Source organism: Stigmatopora argus, chromosome 3 (assembly GCF_051989625.1).
Source record: "Stigmatopora argus isolate UIUO_Sarg chromosome 3, RoL_Sarg_1.0, whole genome shotgun sequence".
Taxonomy (NCBI): domain Eukaryota; kingdom Metazoa; phylum Chordata; class Actinopteri; order Syngnathiformes; family Syngnathidae; genus Stigmatopora; species Stigmatopora argus.
Window position 1 is genome coordinate 18,024,753 of NC_135389.1, and position 12,240 is coordinate 18,036,992.

The 12,240-nt window shown below is 39.0% G+C and overlaps 1 protein-coding gene across 8 annotated transcripts in view; it reads right to left on the bottom strand.

Annotated features, from left to right (window-relative positions):
• Positions 1-1,570: 1,570 nt before the first annotated feature.
• Positions 1,571-12,240, bottom strand: part of pclob (piccolo presynaptic cytomatrix protein b) — a 42,961-nt gene continuing 32,291 nt past the window's right edge. For 6 of the 8 annotated variants that reach the window (XM_077597382.1, XM_077597379.1, XM_077597384.1 and 3 more), the window contains 15 exons: positions 12,033-12,141; positions 11,667-11,734; positions 11,341-11,594; positions 10,081-10,128; positions 9,840-9,970; positions 8,809-8,835; positions 8,330-8,423; positions 8,140-8,211; positions 7,496-7,781; positions 7,199-7,393; positions 5,272-5,416; positions 5,146-5,204; positions 4,700-4,834; positions 4,225-4,370; positions 1,571-3,864 (listed from right to left, as the gene is read on the bottom strand). In XM_077597382.1, the coding sequence (XP_077453508.1) occupies positions 3,721-3,864; positions 4,225-4,370; positions 4,700-4,834; positions 5,146-5,204; positions 5,272-5,416; positions 7,199-7,393; positions 7,496-7,781; positions 8,140-8,211; positions 8,330-8,423; positions 8,809-8,835; positions 9,840-9,970; positions 10,081-10,128; positions 11,341-11,594; positions 11,667-11,734; positions 12,033-12,141 (1,913 nt within the window). In that variant the 3' untranslated portion in view covers positions 1,571-3,720. Of the gene's footprint in view, positions 3,865-4,224; positions 4,371-4,699; positions 4,835-5,145; positions 5,205-5,271; positions 5,417-6,053; positions 7,394-7,495; positions 7,782-8,139; positions 8,212-8,329; positions 8,424-8,808; positions 8,836-9,839; positions 9,971-10,080; positions 10,129-11,340; positions 11,595-11,666; positions 11,735-12,032; positions 12,142-12,240 lie in introns of those variants that run through there. The other 2 variants (XM_077597381.1, XR_013299767.1) reach the window with 2 other exon arrangements.

Consider the following 12,240-nt stretch of genomic DNA (forward strand, 5'->3'; position numbering starts at 1 on the left):
TCCACCGTGCGTGTGTAATGCAACCCTAGAGGGGGAGAGGGTGGCAGGAAGCTGAGGGACTTGGTTATCAATTGTTGCCTGGCAACCACACACCATCTCCCATGTCCTCTCACCCTCCTCCCTTTCTTTTTTCCGCTTTGTCTCTCACCAAACACTGTTGCATTCATATCATTTGCTCTCCAAATTCTGCTAAGATACCTTTTCAGGCTCACTTTTTTTCTTCTTCTTTCTTCCCCCAGAGAGCTGTCGCTTCCGAAGGGGGGCTCAGACATGCACGGACACAATAGCGGGGAAAAAGTCAAGACAGGCTAACCAAGGAGATATTCATGACTTTTTTTCTGATTAACAGGGAAAAGTGTCTGTTAGTCGATCCTGAATAATAGGTGTGAGACTCATTTCAGAAACTCATTGAATTTGAATTCCATGGGGTTTTTAGCCATGGATCCCTTCTATAATCGGAGAGAACTGACAAATGAGAATCATGATAAGCAGTTCACGGCGTTGCATTGGATCGTCGTGCTTAATAGGTTTTTTTAAACAATTTCAAAATTGTCCAAGGTGTCTTAACATAATTCAAAATGCTTTAGGATGACGAAAAGTAGCACAAGCCCAACATTGTAGTAGACCGAAATGTTACATTCTTAACTATAATTCATGGAATGAATCCATTTCAGGCCCCAAAATCCCCAAATTATTTTTTCACTACATAAATTGCACTCTATGAAAAGCAAACACTAATACAATTCATTCAACTGGAAACACAAAAATGCAAATCAGCCTAATGTTCTTTTCATGTTACTTTTACTTTTAAACCACCTTAATTCATAGGCTACCATTTATGTTATTAACTTTCTTTGCCGGTGACAGAATCCAATCATGTGGCTCCATAACACTAAATTAAAAGTCATCTAGTTCATAACTAATGGATGTCATTCACTGTTAAATGGTTTGGACGTCTATCACAGTCAATGGCAGCTAAGTGGTGAATAAAATTAAACTGAACACAAACACAGTAATATGTTAATGCTTAGTCATGGACACCTTAAAGTGAGACATCATTAAGTTAACATAAATCAAGATGCAGCTTTGCCTTATCCTGAAGTTTTTTTTGGGGGGAGAAACACTGCCCTCTAAAGGCAATGTAGTGGTGGTATTAAAAATAAAGATCCAAATGGTCCCTATGGCAAATTGATACGATATGGTATCAATATTATATTGTATATTTTTATAAAATGTGGTTAATGATTTTTTAATTCAATTTTTGTTTCAAACAGCAAAACTAAACTGATGACATGTTAAATTTAAGTGCACAATTTGAGATTAAAATCATACATTGTTCCAATAGTACAATTTTTTTTTATAAATAATGCAAGATAATTTGATAAATTAGTTTTGGACTGCTGTTCTTTAATCTTAATTAATTTATTTTTAATTTTCATTTTTTATATTTAGTGTAATCTGAGCCTAGTCTAAAAGAAAACAAATATTTGGCAACTTAAGCATTCACATTCTCGCCTCAAACTCAAATTGTAAAAACATATTCTCATATAAATAAAATCACAAACTCCACTTTGCATTTATAATATAGTCTCTTCTTAATATTTATTGTTTTTTAACTCGTGAAGGGGTGACCGGGACTTCATTTCTCTTTTTTTACAGCACAATTTGCATAATATCTCAACACATCCCGCGTACAACAACAAAACTATTACATTATCCTTATTTTTTTGTGGAAAAACAAGACCATTTTACAAGCATTTTTTTTACAATAAGCATACAGATCAATCTATACATAATGTGTCGGACCAAACATGCAAACATCCACAACATGAAGACATTTTTTCCCCGCTGTTGTACAACTATAGACACGCATTAATTACTGTACATTGAATTCATCTCTTTTTAGCCCCGCCCGCAATTCTCGCATGCTCATATTTGGGCAAAATAAACATTCACTCTGTAGAAAAGAAACACTATGTACACGGTCAAAGTCACATTCACGCACGCGGATGATTGCACGATCAACAGGACGAACGTTAAAGGGGAGTCGAACAGGAAACAGTCATTAAAAGTGGTATTTTTGCATGGAAATGATGATTTCACCGTCCATTTGACTGTTATACACGTCCATGGGGTCAGATTGTGCATGGCCTTTTCTTGCAACTCCCCGTTGTTCATAAATATATGATATTTTTTCTTTTCATTGGTCATTCAAAGTTGCTACGTAGACACAAATAAACACGCCACATTTTTTTTCATCTTCATTCCAGTGCAGAAACATTAAAAATATGAGGAAAATTATAAAGTGCACAAGCGTCATAAGATTAGGACCGGTTAGAAAATGAAAAATATTTTTTTCTTTAATTTTCTTTTAGATTTTATGGTTCAGTAGACAGACGGTCAAATACTAAAAATTAAATGTTGCATAGAAGTACCTCAAAAGAAGCGGAAAAAATGGCACGTTAAAAAAAAATCCTCCATATGCCCTTAGTTTTTTTTACATCTTTTTTGCTATTAAAGTGACATCTTTACTGATATGCTTCAACAGATTTACTTTTTTATTATTCTTATTATTATTCCTTCAGTGCCACTGACGATGATAGACGTCCAATCAAGTGGCTTTTTCCCCCTTAAATGAGGTTAGCCGTCCGATCCATTTGAACTGTGAAGGCTGGCAGAGAACCAAATTGGTTCATTCCAATCCCTTAACGATGATAGACGTCCAATCAAATGGCTCTTTTCAGATTAAATAAATGATCACAACTAGACGTCCAACCCTTTAGAATTTTGTCAGTCTGGCAGCAAACGTCCTTCATTGACGATGCTAGACGTCCAATCACGTTTCTCTTTTCAATGGAAATGAATTCATCCTGAATAGACGTCAAATCCATTTCAACTTTGAAGTCTGGCACCAAAACAACTTGGTTCATTGACGATGATAGACATCCAATCACTCGGCTCCTTTCAATTGAAATGACTATCACGAGTAGACGTCCAATCCATTTGAGCTGTGAAAGCTGGCAGCGAATTCACGCCGCCAATGAGTTGACATGAACACGACTGTATACAGGTTCGACTTGCACTGTATTTAAGTGCCTAGGGTGTTTTTTTTAGTTATTTTTTTTGGTCACAGGCAGTGAATTCGGCTGGTTCACCATGTTGCACCGGGACTCTCACACATACGTACGCGCATACACAGCTAGAGGAAGTAAATAAAGAACATCGGTCAACTTTTACATTCCCCATTTTGGACCTGCTTAGAGTGCCAATTGCTAACTGCACGTGACCATTTTAGTGCTACGTCACCCTCTCGTAAACAAATCGGCAACCCGGCGCACTTGAGAAGAAATGGTCGATTCTTTTCTCCCTATTTTTTGTGACAATTTAAGATGGCAAACGAGTGCTAAGATGGATTGACTTAAATGAATGTGTTTACTATACAGATATGGCTTGTGATTGATTGGCGGAATCCATTCCAATCCTTTTTAACCTCTACTAGATGGTCCATATTTTAATACTGCATCCGAGTCATATAATTGCCATTCTCTGGATATGTTTTTTTTAATATTCACAAAGATTCCAACTTTTCTGGCGTGAGGCGAACGCAAAGTCCAAGTCGATGCTGGCAGTTAGTAGCGTTCTATTGAATGTGCATGGATGTGAATGGAAATGCCTTTTTTTAAAAATTTCAATAATTGAGATTCTTATTACGATATCTGCTCAGAGGTTGCTAGGTGTCGAACTGGCGAGCAGCTTGTGCCAGCTGACCACTCTTTTCCTCATGTCGACTTTGTCCAGCCAGATGTAGGCCTCCCCTATCAGGGTCTTTTTGACAAACTTGCCCCCGTTGGAGACCAAGAATAGCTGCAGAGAAAAGAACGTGGCCACGTTTTGACATCATTCGTCCTCAAAAAACGTTTGGAATTCTAGGGCCACGGAATATAAATAAAAGGTGGCCAATATTCTCGGAAGTCTGTCTTTAAAATCAGTCTGAGAATAATTCTGAATTATATTCTGAGTCTATAGTCAGAATTCTTAGATTAAAGTCAAAAGGGTCAGATTTCGAAGAATAAAATGAGAACTCCAATATAAAGTCAGATTTCAGTTTTTAGGATCAGAATTCTGAATTTAATATCAGATTTTAGAGTCAGATTTTTAAATCAGACATCCAAGATTAAAGTATTAAACGTGTATTGAACCATTTTGACTATTTTGAGGTCTTACCTGTATGGAGTGTCCTGTGGGATTAAGTGGGAATCGGAAAGTCTCATTAAAAGAAGGCTCCCGGTCGTGACGACAAACTCTGGTCTTCTTCTTGATGATCCTCTTCTGAGTGGCTACATTGACCACGTACAACTTCATGTACAGGTCTGTAAAGAAAAGACAAACTTTTAAAACTCCAGTTCAAAATGACATTTACTGGAAACATCCATGAATTGTTCCAGAGGGGAATAAATCGTGTCACCTGTGCCGGACCCGCAACAAATATACAGTAAATAACCAAAAATATGTATGCAACATTGCTCCTTTCGTTTACACTGAATAGTTTTAGGTTGCAGCACTACTTCATTTCACTGAAAAGATTATTTATCAATAAATTGCACTAAAATAAACCAATAAAGCAAAAAAATAAACTGTTTTAATCTCATTTCCCTTCATACTGAATGTCCACATGCATAAAAAGTAGCCCCGCCCTTACCTGGCAGGTGGTCTGGGCTTTTGAACTTGTAAGTAATATTTCTGCACTGCAAGATCTCCAGGACCAACTGGTCGCCGTCTGTCTTCACCTCTTTCTTTAGAGCCACCTTGATTTCCCCCATCACTTGGGTTTTACCTGTTACAAAAAAAGTTTTAAATCCTTTGAAGTTGATGTTCTTTGATTAAAACCAAAAATAGATCGTTGGCCATTGGGTTAAGCAACACAATTGTTTTTTGTTTTTAACTCGGTTTTGTTCAGGACCTAAATTGGATAGGTCAAAGGTCACATGAATGATCTATGAACTGAAATGGTTTACTATTTGGGTCTTGTTCGCCCCTCAAAAATCTTGTTGCAGAATGTGGCCAGTAGATGACGACAGACACTGCAAAGATTTAACTCTAAATAAGAGTAGTATACAAACTATAAACAAAATGACAGCCTCTTGCCTTCGTTTTCTGGAGTTCCCATGTGATTTTTGTCCGTTCCATTGGGAATGGTTGTACCACTGCAACAAAAAAGATGGAAATTGTTACTGACTGTCCACCACAAAAGCTTTTTTTTTGTCCTCTCACATTCGTGGGACTTGGAATATGGCGCTATCCACTCCGGTACCTCCACCTTCACCGCCCTCCAGGCCTCCCCCGTAAGCATCGCCCACCAGGCTGGGGGCCGAAAGCACCACCGGTCCAGATATATCGCCCAGTCGATGCCCCGCTCCTATCATAGATAAATAAATAAATAGATCCCGTCGACAGACTTAACACTTATGACAACAAGGTTGTAGCCTATATTTATAGATATGCAGTATTTAAGAAAAAAAACTTGAAATTACGGTAAAATACTGGTAGCTGTTGCCAGAATTTTATCGTTACAAAAAGTGAAAAGCATAAATAACGTAAAAAGTGGATGATGCTTTTGTACCCGACAATGTGATGGTATTTTTTCAATTTATTTTTTATTCGTAATAATTTGTGTTCGGCATTGTTATGTTTAATGCTGTAATTGAAATAAGGGTTAGGAACCTCTGGGTATCTCACAATATGATTTGCAATATAAGGCTTATGATACCAATGATCTTGTGGTGTGACAATCAAATGATTATCATTACATGGGTCTGGAAACCAATCTACGATATTCTATGATACAACTCATAGAAAATGAGAAATCATTTTAAAAAATTGAGTTAAAAATCAACCCCACTGAAAAGGGAATGCATGCACATTTGCAGTATAATTATATCAGCAGTTAGTCAGAAATTTACAGTTCTGCCAATAACGTTTATCATGTTTTAAAACATTTTAGTCAGTATGATTTATAAATCTAAAATGATAATTGTTCCTATATGTTGCCTCACCTTCCCTCTTTGCTCTCATTGGTGGACGAGGCTCGCAATGATGCCGTTTCCTGCTTTGACCGCCAATTGTTGAGGGCAGTGAGGGTGGGAAGGGAGGGTTGGCAGGGAAAGGGGGAGCCCATGTACTGTTTGCGTGTTTATATGTGTCGGTTGCTTCCTTGCTAGTGGTGCATTCACATGGCAAATGCATGCAGAGAGACACACCGATAACGGAAACAAAGAGAGCTCCGACATCATGCTTAAATATTCCAATGGCGTTATGGAATTATTAGTATTTTTTAGAAGCTTTTGAGGGTCTGCCATCCCACATTGGTTTCAGATTTTGTAGAAACCAAATGCTCTGGATTGCTACATGCACTCTAGTTATAATTATACTCTAGTTTATAACTCTATTTAGATGTTTTATTGTTAAATCCAGGGAAACAAGCTGAATAAATTGGGTTATTGACAAGATTATCATATAGATCTGAATCACTGGCCTCTTCTCTTTCAGTTGACTTTTCAATGTACAGTGAAGCCTCATATGTTTATAAATTATACAGAGCACAAATCCGAGAGTAGTTCATATTCAGAGATGGTAAGTGCCTATTGGTGCCACAAGATGGGGGCAAAGCTCTGTGATATATTTACAACAAAATTACTATATGAACTGTATGGCCAAAATAACCACAAATAATTGTAATGATAATAAAACATAAGCATCATCGTCCAATCGCATAATGTCGAAGTATACCTCATATTTTTATCTTTGAAAGCACGGCAAGATATATACAGACAAATATGACGATGCTTTGAATTTGGCTGCTCAGACGGAATGCAATTCTTTTCTGCTGTTAAAAGGCGTATTCCGCCCTGCCATGTTTGGTGAAAAAAAAGAGAACCATGGACTTTCTTGGTGTGAATACGACTTGAATAACTTTGTTTCTCTTTATATTCCTTTTGAATGTACCAAGACTGATTTCTAGATCAGAAGTATAGATGTTTGGCCCTAGGATGGTGAGATAAGAGATAAGAGTTAGTCTGTTGTTGGCAAATACACCAACATGGGGCTTCACTGTACTTAAAAAGAAAAAAGGTGAGCTTCATGCACACATGGGGAAGGTAAAACAGGAAGGAAGTGCATCAAGGGTAGGGAAGGGAATTACTTGGTTGCAGGCGGGACTGTTGCACGGCAGCCTCGGCGGCGGCAATGGCTATCCCGGCGTCCTCCAGGTGGGCCTGGGTGACGCTGCTCTTGCTTTGGCTCCGCGACGGCCCGTGCGAGCGGAGTTGGCCATCTGAAGATGACTTGGAGCTGCCCGGGCTGCTGTGGGACTTTTCCAGAGGCAGCATTTGCGAATCTGTTGGCAAATTGGCATGCATTGAGCGCATTCCTCCAAGAATGGAATCTAACCCTAAAATTGTGTTTTGTCTTGTTTTTGGATTACAAATGTTCTTCTCACCTTTGGATGGATCAGGGAAGATTCCATGGCTTCTGCTCTTGATGACAGAATTAATGGGTGAATCATAGCTCCCTTCTCCATGCTCTGGTCCTTCTCCCATACCCAAGCCATGCCCGGGTCCCATCAGGTGACTCTGGCCACCGTGGCCGTAGTCGGATCCAGACCCGGGTGGTCCCTGAAACCCGTGGTGGGATCTGCTGTGCTCAATGCTCTCACTCTGCTCCTTAAGTTGGAACCAGCGAGGTGTGTTGTCCAGTTGGGTAGTGTTGGACAAGTCGATCAAGACCTGATTTGGCAAAACAAACATAGCAGAATAGAGGTTTGGAGTAACATTTTACCTTTAAAATGTACCTGTAGTTTAAAATTTTCTTGAGTAGATTTGCGAAAAAGAAACGCTACTCTTACTCTCTAGTCGTTACATTTTTCTCCGCTGTTTTACTTTATTTTTGCCAAGGATGCCCAAAGTGGCTCTGCCAGTTTTACCAATGAGACTTCGCAAAAAAATAATCGCATTACAGGGGGAAAATAGCATTGTTAAAATAATCTGACATTATAAGCAGTTACTCAGCAGTTATATTCAAGGTTATTCGTACTATTACAGAACGATCATATGGAATAATTGGTAATAAAAGTTTTTAGCTTACTTCACCCAGGAAGTCATTGGATGAGGATCTGTCATAGTCCCACACTGTCACCTCTAAAGTCTTTTTCTTCAGCTAGAAGAGAGAGGAGAGACAATATAGTATGCTATTATGCTAAGTGCCAAACCATAACTTATATTTATGAGATATATGATGGAATTATAGTAGTCACAGTGAAGGCAAGCTTTTCTACCTGCTCTATGTGGATATTCTTGTAGATGACTGTTTGGTTCCATTCTGGGTTGACGGTCTTCTGAGCATACTTGGTTCTTCTCTTGTTGTCCACACTGCAGCATTACGACAACACATAAAAAAACGTTATCACTATGTTTTCATCTTGGTGATGGTCAGTATGAGTCCATGAACAGGAAGGAAAAAGATGCTTTTCAGTATGATTGTCTTAAAAATCATGGTTTGAAAGCAATGAGGTAATATATGCTGCCGTAGATATTTCTACAGTACAAAAGAGGCGGAGGATAATTGAGAGTGAGAAGCATGGCGAAGAAGAAAAAGAAGAAGTAACCATGGCATATATCTTGTGTTAGAACTACTAAACAGAGAGGACAGCTAGACAGACAAGGAACAAAAATGGTGGGGTACAAATGACAGGGTTTGAAGGAAGGATTAAAAAGTAACAAGACCAACTGAAAGCAAAGATCGGCACCACACTACCTTGCATTCTGGACAACCATGACTTGACTGAGGGAGTCCAGAAGAGGAAGAGGAGGGCAGATTTTCACAAACAAGAAAGCCAACAAAACAAAAAAACAGAACAAAATAAATAGTCAGAGAAGCCCAAATGAAAAAGGGCAGTCAAAGGGTTGTAAACTGATTGATTCTCTCACTATGGTCACACATATATAGACACACACAAAGGGTTCTTTCTCCGCCCTGGAAATGAACTCAAATGAGTCAACGTCAACTACTTGAGCCTTTAATGTAGGAAAGTAAAGATGGAAAGCGCCTTGTTGTTAAAGAACATGCCTGCTTTTTCTGAAACCGATACTGTCAGGGAAACTAATGGCTTTATTGATCCCTCAGCTATTTTCAAGTTCTCACGGAAAGAGCAGCCAGAGCAACAACATCATCAAGCCTGCAGTAGGGGAAGTAATGAGTTCATCCCCTGGTGAATTGTGAGTTTGCTCGCTGATTATGAGGTTTTTTTGTTGGACCAAAAGTAACAGTAACTGTATTATAAAGACAAGTATACGCGGCAACATTCATAAAACGTGTTTAATTTGTCAAGATTTCTAAGGATCTCCACTTTTTGTGCTTTCTCGTCTTTTCTGCGCATGATAAAATGATTCACTACGTGATATCCTTTATAGTTTGTATTACTGTTGTGCAATATGAATATACATATCGCCATTAGTAGGATTTCACGTAGTAGTAACACTAATCGGCCTCAAGATGTCCACTAAATATTTGGCTTCTCCTCGCAACTGTGAGTAATGCATGCATGAAAATTAAAAATAGCAACACATATAATACACAAAGAGCACAGACAACACAATTAATTCTAAAATCAATAGTAATAAATGAAGTATTAGGAGTAATATGCTGAATAACTTATTAAACGGTGTTCAAAAACAGGTTTAAATTTTGAGTGTTATTCTTCCTCTGGCTATAAACATAAACATAAATGGTTAACTCTTGTATAAAAAGCAGGAGGGAGACATGACTAATGGCTGGCAGATTCTCACCCTCTCCCGGGCAGCAAGTAGACCTTAACGAACGGGTCCGAGTAGCTATCGTTGTCCCTTGGCACCAAATTTCTAGCCTGGAGTACATGGACGATCAGGTTTCCCACGTTCCTATCGTAGTTGATCTGCAGCTGAGGTGGAGAAAAAAGAAGTACTTACAAAAGTAATACGATACGTAGCATGTTACAAATCCATTCATCAAATCTTGTTAATTCAAAAGGGGAGATGCTGCGTCTTCTACCTGAATTTCTCCGGTGATGGGATGAGATATCCTGATCATGTCCGAGGGCTACAAAAGAGAGCCAAAAAAGTTAGAGTTAGTGAGAATACGTTTCAGGTTTATTGAAATGTGCATTTTCTGTTCATGTTCTTTGGGGAAAACACCAAATTTTGGCCCAAATTTGATCGCTTAGCCCAGTATGGCAATGGCAATCTGTTACGATTTGGTACGGCCTCGGGCTTCGAGCGTAGTTCGACTCAAATGCAGAGAAGCAATTAAGTACAGGGAGTGGGCTAACAAAACTTTTAACAAAACGTGGCAAGGGTATCAAGAAAATAACAAGGACTTAGAATCAAATAACAAAACTAAACCTGACGGGAAGACATGGGGAAACAAGGAACATGGCATAGTAACTTGATATGATGCAAACAAAGCAGATGACCCGACAAAGACTAACAAACACACAAGGTTTAAACAGACAGACAAAGGTTGATTACAAAGTACACACACTGATCATACGAGGGGAAGGGAAACCATGAGGGACATAATAGGCGCCCCAACTACACATAACATTATCATCCTTTTCCACGTTCAAATGGATTGGACATCTACAGTCATCATTTTGGTCCTTGAGCAAAGTAAGCAATGCAAATCAAAGTGTGCATGTGTGTGTCCTTGCACACTTTCTCACACAACTCCAGTGAGGGTCATGCGCCACAGCACAATATTTACTTGTTCGATCATAATTGTCCTGTCACTCCATGATGTAAAGCATAATAGTATTAACCTTCTTCCCAGGTAGAGACCTCACCTTTGGAAGTATTGTGATATGTCGGACTAATGGAATGTGATAGTTAGAAGTTACATAAAAACATTGACATTGTACATTTCTGAGTGCTACTTCAAAACTGATGAATAATTATGCATATTTAAATAAGTGCTCTGCAATACATACAAATGATTGAAAGATGTGTTTTCTTTTAAATTACCATAATTATAAGAAATGTTTTTTTTCTTATTTGAATTCTAGGTACCATTTTAAAATCAGGATTAAGTAACCAAGAGCAATATTGCTAGTACTTCTCATCATTACGTAATATCAAATGTAATCCTTACAATGTGCTAAATACGATTTGCAGCAATATTTCTGCACTTACTTTTACAACAACTACTGCTGCTACAAAAAACTCCTAAAAATCTGAACTTTCCAACAGATGACTTAAATTTTTCTGCTTTTTACAGGAATTTCAATTTTGATGAAAATGTATATTTTTATCTCACCTTATTTCGCTGTTTCTTATTCATCGCCGGCGAGCCCGGTTGGCCGGGACTGGGCACCCCGCTGGAGGCAGCTGAGCCGGCGCCCGAATGGAGGAGAGCCGACCGCTCCGGTGCCGACAACACGTTCAGACCCGCAGGCGCTACCGGCCCCGTCCCCGTCCCAACTATCACGCCTGGCGCCTGTTGCTGGGACACCTTGTGCAGCTCAGCGGCCAGTTGATTGGGATCCACGCCGGGGGAACGCTGGCCTCCAACTAGAAACAAGCTGCCAGTTGGTTAACCCCATCCCAGTACAACGCATTTATATGCCAGCCCGTTCTACATACCGGCCTTAAGCTGGACGTGGTGCTCCAGGACTTGTGGGTGCTCGGGGTCAGACAGCATGTTCAGGTCGCTGTTTGGAATCGTACATTTACAGAGGAAAAAAATATCAATCACTGGATTCTATGGAGGTAAATCAAGGCCAAAAGTATTGAATGCAAAAATCATTTCAGAAACGGAAAGTTTAAGGTTTGTTCTGGAATTTTTTTAAGTCACCCCTGAAAACTTCTCTTTCAGATGTTATTTTTCATTTGAATTTATAATACAAATGAAAATTTACTTGAAAATGTCAGATAATTTTTCCACCCATTTGCAACCTTAGCTATCACATGTACAGTATTTCGGAAGGCAACAAAAAATGACCGACTTACAGTCGCACACAGAGCTCCGCCTCCGCACAAGGCTGGCCAACAATGCCTTGTACTTCCTCGTAAGTCTTCCCAGTCAAATGCATGCCGTTCCACTCCAGCACCTGCATGCCTGGATTAGCATCAGTCGGGGAAACAAAAAATGGTAATGATGGTCAAATAAGTATGCCAAGTATATGCCACTAGTCATTTCTATTCAATTGAACTAGTA